Below are 9,001 nucleotides of genomic sequence, written 5' to 3'. Positions count from 1 at the left end.
GAAGTGAAAACGTAAAAAAAGAAGGCAGTTCAAAAGCACTCGGCACTCGGAAAACTCTCGATAAACTTAGCAGTGGTGAAAGAGAAAGTAAATGTTGCAATGTTCATCATTCATTTCTATTTATAGAGAAGAAGTAAGAAGAGAATGAAACGTCCATTCTTCAGCACCATTAAATTGCTATCATCCAAGGGCACACAGTGATCGACATCTAAAGCAACATGGCCTCACGATCGTTGGATCTTTTTGATCAAACAGACACATTCGAACGACGTGTTGAGAAGACGTACGCCACATCTTTGACAATGCATTTAATGTGTCCATGTCATTTCTTACCTCGGGATATCCAACAGTCACATCCCAGCTCTTCAGAAGTAAACATTCCTCGAGCCTAGGGGGTAAGTGTACCGGTCGGTACCGGACAAGCCATCTCACTCGACCTTGGTGACCGACCGACCAGTTGAAGACTCATTTAAAGCACTTACAATAAATAACACTTACAATAAATAGCACTTAAGGCAGTTTCGAGAACTCCCTGAGAATTCGGGACATCTCCCACCAAATCTGGGAAACACTTCGAGAAATGAGGGAACCTCCCTAGAAATAAGCTAACGATGATATATGATAGATTCGACCCATTAAAAAAAATGGCCCATGACTAAACACTATAAATAAACCCTTTATAGAGGTATAAGGACGCTTTTAATCAGTTCTTAATATACACTTTGTATAATGAATACTTACTTGATCTTCAGAGAAATTTTTACATGTCAACCCCAACTGAGTGCCAGTAAACTAAAGAAGAAGACTTAGAGTGAGGAGAAAGGGAGCTACGCAGAATTGTACAAGAAGTTACAAGTACTATCTAGGCACACTTTGTCTATACAAGTACAATTAATATTAATAATTATACTCTCATGTGTGTATATATTCTATATTATATCTAAAATATATAATGTTATGAGATAAACCGAATGTATAAACTTTTTCAACATCATAAATTTAGTTTTAACATGTTAAAATTTAACCTTTTTAATAAATAGATTAAGCCTTTGGCAGGTCAAGCCATTGGCTTTTTACAAAACATTTAAACCTATTTCCTCCAATCTAGTCAATCATTTTGGTACAAATATTTAACATCAATATCAAATATGTCTATAATACAAAGGATAACTTTCTCCACGTGTCAGCACCACAAAATTTTTGCACAAAAAATTCAAAATGATTTAATATGAAAAGTAGTAAAACCTCCACAATCAACACACCACACTTGGACCAACCAAAACATGTCATCTAACGCTTTTTTAAAATCACATTTTTCTCTCTCAATCCGCTTCCCCCCTTCTCTCTCTCTGAAACATGATCACTCCATTTTCTCTCAACCCTAATCCTAACCGTTCATCTCAATCTTCTGCCCTCCCTTCTTTCCTTTTTCCTTTACTCTTTTTCACCATTTCGGGCAACTGAAGAGATGTCGTATTGGAAAATATTTTTGTCCAAAAACACCATTAGATATCTGTAGAAATGACGCATGCTTTTGAAATTTGAAATGACAATGACGATTGATTTTCACTATATATACAATGTTGTATAGAGCCATTTTTTCATTTTTGTTCGATTTTCTTCTTTTCATTTTCCATGGACAAGGTAATCTTTTATATCGCTTCTTCATCTCATTTTTATCATTTCCTTTTTTAGTATGTTTTAAATCTGACGTGTTTTTGATATTTTTTGTTCTCTGTTTGTTACGTTTTACGGGTTTTTTCTGCACTGTTTTTGATATTTTTGGTTATTTGATTGTTACATTTTTCACAACTGATGTAGTTTATAGGGTTTTCTGATCAAAGTTGCTTGCTTTTAACTTTTATGTCAAATATTTTCATCACTTTTGCCATTATTTCTCCAACATTTATCATATTTTTAGTTCTCTGTTTGTTACTTTTTTTTTGCATTTTATTAGGGTTTTCTGATCAAAGTTGCTTGTTTTTATCTTTTTTTTTTCGATCCTCTTCATCTCTTTTACAATTTCTTTTCTCAAGTGTTTTTTATCTTTTTGGTTCTCTGTTTGTTACATTTTTCGCAACTGATGCAGTTTTGTAGGGTTTTCTGTTCACAAATTCTTGGTTTTATCTTTTGTGTCGATTTTGTTCATCTCTTTTATGATTTTTTTTTTTGCTTTCTAGTGTGCCTTGCATTTATCTTTTTTGTCCATTTTTTATTTGTCCATTTTTTTTTTTACTCCTTCTTGATTTGTTTTTGGATTTCACATGTTCCTTTCTTCTTCATCTAATTTGACTATTTGATTGTTTGTTGGGTTTTTTTGTATTTTATTTTTCGTTTTCTCCATTTTTTTTATATTTTCAGTTCTCTGTTTGTTACTTTTTTTTTTTGTGCAATTGATGCAGTTTTTTAGGGATTTCTGTTCACAGTTTCTTGCTTCTATCTTTTGTGTCGATTCTGTTTATCCCTTTTACAATTTGTTTTTCGCTTTTTGGTGTGCCATGCATTTATCTTTTCTATCCTTTTTTTATTTACTCATTCACGTCATGACGATTTTGATGCAATGGTTTTACAATTGAATCTCCTAAGAAGGTTATATGCTTATGGTATGACAAATGTTTTTATTTACAATATATAATTAATTGGTTTATTTTTAATTACTTTCAATCTTAGTTAATTACTTACTTGATGCATTCAACATTAACCATTATAGAGGTCTAGAAAGTGAAGTGATTCTTTTTTCTTAAAATGCAAGGTGTTTCTTATCATTATTTAGCAGCAAGACCATATAATACAAGGGAAGAGGAGATTTTGGAGTTGGTTCAGAACACCAATTTTTAGTACTTGGGAGATATATTTAGGTAAATAACTTGATCACCGATTGTTGTAATTGATTTTAAATTCTTCAAATTAGGAGTTCTTTTCTGAGAATATTTATCTCCCTCTAAAGATGGGAAAACAATTTAAATCTATAATATATGTTGTGTTGTTCTTTCCTTTTTATTTTATAGTCATGATAGCTTGGCCATATATTGGCTTCCCCTACTTCTCTTAAACAAGAACTACGTCATCCATCTTCCATTCTCTGTTTCTCATTCTTTTTCATAGTTGACATGAAGGATATAATTAACATCCACTATGGCCTGTTACCCTCATTTAAGGGTAGCAATCCATCTAAACAGATAGTGTTTCATTGGTTAGATTGTATGTTCATAATGTAAGAATTAATGACCTTAACAAGACGGGGTGAATTGTTTAAGGAAAGTTTTTTGTAAATATTGGCCAAGAATGAAGATAGACCAAAGAATCAGATCAGCCAAGAAAACAAACTTATTAAAACTGTTATCAGAAAAACAACCGGTTGAAATTTTAAATGAGTGAGACAGAGAGAAAAGATCACACAAACAATTATACTGGTTCACACCTTACCAGAGCTACATCTAGTCCCCAAAAACTCACTGGGTATTCCACTAGGTAACTAACAACAAATTACAACACACCACAACCTCAAAGAGGTGATCTTGACCTCTCAAGAACACACCCTCTTTGACTTCACACACACAGTCAGAACAATCCTCTGACCTTACAAATACACAGTTTTCAAGAATTTAAACTGAAAAAAAATTGCAAGAGAATATGGAACAAATTACACCTGATTACAAGAAATCACAGTTGCTCCTAATCCACTCTTTAACCAAAGCACAACTCAAGGCAATCTTGCTTTCTTAAAGCCAAACTTTCACTCAAAATCTTTCCTTAATCTCTTTTCTCTCTACTTTGAAATAGGAAGGGTAATCACAACTTTATAGCACATCAAACTAGCCATTTTAATTTGTTAAACATGAGCCAAAAAAGTTTGTAAATAATTGAAAACAGATTTAACAGTTTCATGAAAAGTTGTTAAGAAATTCAAAAATCAACTGGTTGAAATGTCGATTTAACATGTTGAATTGGTTTTGACAGCTAAGCCAACCAAACCAAAACAGTTCAAAAGACCCTTCACACAGGCTGAGGAAAAACAACTAATTAAAACGAGAAATCAAGAGGTTGTTTTTCACTTAGCTTTGAAAAATATTTTTCTTTTTAAAACCAGATTGATTCAATTGTGAATTGATTAGGAGATGATCTAGCAAATTCTAAACAATCTAGAACTAAACCCTAAACACAACAACAAAGTCTTCAAGCAGTCTTCAAGGATTTGGAGGCATCAAAGCTTCATTTTCAACACATCATGCCTCCTTCCTAATCAATTGTGTTAGCGTTTAATAAGATTGATTTCTTGGCAGGCCGTTGACGAAGGTATGAAATTAATCGGTGCTACAAATTACCTTATGACTAAAGCATTTGATGTTGGATCTATTATTATTGAAGAAATGCCAAACATAAATTTTTAGTACTTAGCAGTCTAGTTTTTATCTCATGCAAATTTTGATTCCTTATAAATAGATGTGACTATAATTTTAGTGTTCTCTGATTCACTTTTGTAATCATTTACTCTTCGAAGAGATTAAAAAACATTAGTTGTTTTTAGAAATGATGTGGTTGAATGTGCATTATAGGTTGAAAGAGTTTTCCATAGATATGACTTCCAGAGCTTTGTGCGTAAATCAGAGAACCTTGAGAAACAAATGTTTGTCAAGTGCTATGAGATCTCATTGTCAATTTTGGATATTGCCATACGAAGAAAAGAATTTTGAGGGAAAAACTATACTATACAATCTCTATAAATCCATACAATTATTTACTTGGAAAGACAAAGAATGACCATACAATAAATTTTTCAACAAATCTTTATTTTAATTTTTTTTGTATGCCTATGTTATTTTATTTTTATGTTTTGGTTGTATGCCTATGTAAATAGTAGTTTGAATTTCTATATAAAACTTGTCTTTGTGAAAATTTGAGTGTGTTGGACAAATTTCTCAAACGTAAATTAAAGGGGTCAATAAGGTCGATGATGTTTAAAGTCATAATTGCAGAAAATTAATTGCCAAATATTTTTCTACATCCAAAAACTTTTAGTCACTAGCAATTGATACAAGAAATATGAAATAATATCTAAATAGAGTTTATTACAATTATTAAAGCATTATTAAAATTCCTATTTTATGACTTTTAATTCCTATTGATATGAGTAGTTTTAACTTTTATATCTTATTTATTTTCAGATTGATGGGTGGAATTATTATATTTTTTAGCTATGATTTTTTCTATATTTTAAAGATTCTCTCCATAATTATCTCTTCAAACATTGAAAATTATTAGAATTTCTATTAATATTGTTATGAGTTTTAATTATAGGAATTATGAGTGTTAATCAAATTTATAGATAGCTTTATTTTTTAATTATCTTCAAATTAATTGTCAAAAATACAAATAAAGTGTGTAAATACCTTCAGGCTTAATAATTTGAATAAATTGCCTTCATTAACTCCTATATTACTTATATGTTTTATAAATATCATAGTGGCAATCGAACTTAATATTGTACAATAGAATAATTATGGCAACCAATTTAATTCATATAATTAAGTTATTATTACTTTTCAATATTTTGATGCCAGAATAATATATTGAATGGAAATATAAAAAAAATTCCTAAATTTTTTAATGTCATACTTAAATAAAAAATTACAATACAAAACTCTTAAATTATTTAAAATTTTAAACAAATACAAATTCTAAATTATTGAATATAGTACTTCAATAAAAAAATTTAATAAATAAAATATCTAAATCATTTAAAATTATAATTATAATTAAATACGAATATTAAATTATTGAATTTCATACTTAAATAAAAATTTACAATAAATAAAATTCTTAAATTATTCAAATTTTAAATAAATATAAATTCTAAATTATTTAATGTCCTACTTAAATAAAATATCAGAAATAAATAAATTTAAAAAATTATTAAAAATAATAATAAATAGTAAATCTAAATTATTTAATGTCGTACATAAATAAAAATTTGAAATAAATGTTTTTTTTATATAAAAAATCTTAAATAAACACCAATCCTAACTTATTTTATGTTATACATAAAAAAAATCTTAAATAAATAAAATTTCAAAGTTTTTATATATCCTAAGTAAATATAAAATCTAAAGTTAATTCTTTTATTTCCTACTTAAATAAAAATATAAAATATATAAAATTTATAAGTTATTTATTTCTTATATATCAATATTTTCTTCGTAATTTATTTACATATTTTCTTATTTACATTTATATATATAAATATATATTTAATTATATAAATTATATTTTTATATAACTTTAAAAAATATAACGAAGAAGAATGTTATAGAAGTAGAGAAAAAGCTCAATAGACAATAATTATTAGAGTAAAAATGGGAAAGAATTTCACCAAACATTGTGTAATTGCACAAATCCAAAAAGATATGCATATAGCAATAAATATTTTTCTGATTTTTTAAAAAGTTAATTAGTAATAAAAAGTATTTAAATCATCGACTTTAATTTTTTTAAATGAATAAATTTTTTTAGACAAATATAATTATACATTTTTTTTATATTTATTACAAATTATTTAATTATGACAGTTAAACCAAATATCTTGGACACATATACTTTTTCAAAACGCCTTCAACCAAACTGATATTGTATCCAAAAATGAAAATAATTAAATTTGTGTGGTTTATAGATTATTTTATTTGTCATTGTTTCCTATTTATCATTTAAATACATTTTTTTCTAAACAAATTTCTTCAAATAAATATTGCAAATATTTTTCTCTATCTATTTCAAATATTTATCAATCTTCTTTAACCAGAATCAATTTCAATAAATTGAAAATCTTAGGTATTTATTTTTAGTATCTCACATTAATTATTTGGAACAAAATGATTTTGTCATTATCTTTTTATTTGTTTCAATAATCAAACTCACATTAATACAAAATATTGCAACTAGGTCTAATTTAAGAAAGTATTTCTTAAAATATGTTACAAAATATTGCAACTAAGTCTAATTTAAGAAAGTATTTCTTAAAATATGTTAACAATTGTTCAAATAAAGTGAAATTAAAATGAATGCTACTGTTACAAACTCTACCAAAAAAACTAAAAACTCATTACTATTAAAATAAAGATGGTTGCAACAGTAAACATCATTAATAATGACTACCACTTATTACATTAAGAATTTATTTATTTGAAAATTTGAATTATTTATATTTGAAAATTATTGAATAATTTATTATAACTAATATGTAATGATTTTTTTACACGTGACATTTATTTAATATGTTCCAAAATCTACACATTACATTATATCAAATCATTCTAAAAAATAATAATTAAAATTAATATATACAATTTTATAGTATTTTTTATTATAATTATTTTATGATATTATTATTATGAAGGTTGTAGACGAAGATAACAGTAACAAGCTTTTTGATAGTAAAGTTGTTGTATTAGGATGTGATTTTAGGCAAATTCTGCAGGTTGACACGAATGGATCAAGATACGACATTGTAAAGACCACAATAAACTTTTCTCAATTATGAAAATACTGCAAAGTTTTTAAACTTCTAGAGAATATGAGATTAACAAGTCAGGAATCAATTGAAAGTGTTGTAGATATAAAAGAATTTGTTGATTGGATTCTAAAGATTGGTGATGGAAATATGAACTTAAATAAATAGGTGAAGGCATAACTGAAATACCCAAACATCTCTTAGTCCAAGAGAGTAATTCACCTTTGCTTAACTTAGTTGAATTTATGGATCCTAAATTCTTGGATAATATGAACAATGCTAACTTTTTTTTATGACGGTGCAATACTTTATTTCACAACTATATCTCAAGTCAATGAATTTATCATATGTTTAATTAACTCTATTATTTAATTTTAGAAACAAAATATGAATATTATTCCCATTGGGATATTTTCCAAAAAGGCCCACTAAACTTCTAAAGCTAATGCATGTCTGTCCTTTAAGAACTAAAAAGTTGTTTTAATTTAGATATTTTCTTACCATTTCAAGCTCTTAATTCATCAGTTTATATGCACATTTATGCCTCATTTATTATAGAATCTCAATTTTATTTTTCAAGATGACTATATATAAGCCATAAAAGTTTATATATTCTGTACTAAATTTATTAAAATTTAATTTTTATCAATTATTTTTTGTAAATAATAAATATATTTAATATATACCATATAGAGGATATGAAAAGAAAATGAAAACTTTAAGGATATGAAATTATTCCAAAGCAATGTTAAGTCTATATAAGTGAGTTATGCTACCAATAGTTAGTTGAAAACAAATTAAGAGTGAAAACAAGGTAGCCACATAATAAAAAGAATATGGGAGAGAAGAAAGTGTTTGGTGTTGTGGTGCTTGTTATGGCTTATATTTTGGCAGTAACAACATTGATCACAGCACAAGTTCCAAGTACATGCAATGGGTATGAACCTTTACTTTTCCAATGTGTGCCTTATTTGGTTATTGATTCATCAGATCCTCCAACTCCTCATTGTTGTGATGGAGCAAGAGTGGCTTTTCAAAGAGCCAACAATGATGAAGCTATAAAAAACCTTTGTAGCTGTTTGGTGGATGCTGGACCATATTTAAACTTTGGTCTTGACAATTTGGCTAATCTTCCAGCAGCCTGCAACATTCAACTTTCCTTTTCAATGGATCATTGTATATATGGCTAGGCTACTTATTCAACCACTCAAGATATAAATTTACACTTGAAGTGAAGCATATGTAAAAAAAATAAATATTTGTTTCATTTATTTTAGGTTTGTGTGTTGAGTTCTTAAGTTTGAAGGTTATATAAATTTTTCTTATTTTTTTTATATTAATTTGTTTATTTTATTAATTATTATCTTAATTTTTTTTATTGTTAGTCATCATTACTTGAATTAGTTTCATGATTAGCATAATTGAAACTCATTCCTTTGGTTATAACAACAGTAAATGATTTAAGGACGACGCTAAACTGATTAAAATGGAAGAAAA

At 27.3% G+C, this 9,001-nt stretch overlaps 1 protein-coding gene across 1 annotated transcript; it reads left to right on the top strand.

The window, feature by feature from the left end:
• Positions 1-8,340: 8,340 nt before the first annotated feature.
• LOC150027221 (non-specific lipid-transfer protein AP10-like) lies at positions 8,341-8,694 on the top strand. Its single transcript, XM_090303878.1, has one exon. The coding sequence runs from the start codon at positions 8,341-8,343 to the stop codon at positions 8,692-8,694; it is 354 nt and encodes a 117-aa protein (XP_090160004.1).
• The last annotated feature ends 307 nt before the right edge of the window (positions 8,695-9,001 follow it).

Source organism: Phaseolus vulgaris, chromosome 6, assembly GCF_051622355.1.
Source record: "Phaseolus vulgaris cultivar YP4 chromosome 6, ASM5162235v1, whole genome shotgun sequence".
In the NCBI taxonomy this organism is placed as follows: Eukaryota; Viridiplantae; Streptophyta; class Magnoliopsida; order Fabales; family Fabaceae; genus Phaseolus; species Phaseolus vulgaris.
This window is presented reverse-complemented; position numbering and strand designations above follow the sequence as displayed.

What these genes read in the sequence shown, in the direction of transcription:
- LOC150027221 (XM_090303878.1), top strand. Translation starts at nt 8,341, where the DNA reads ATGGGAGAGAAGAAAGTGTTTGGTGTTGTGGTGCTTGTTATGGCTTAT.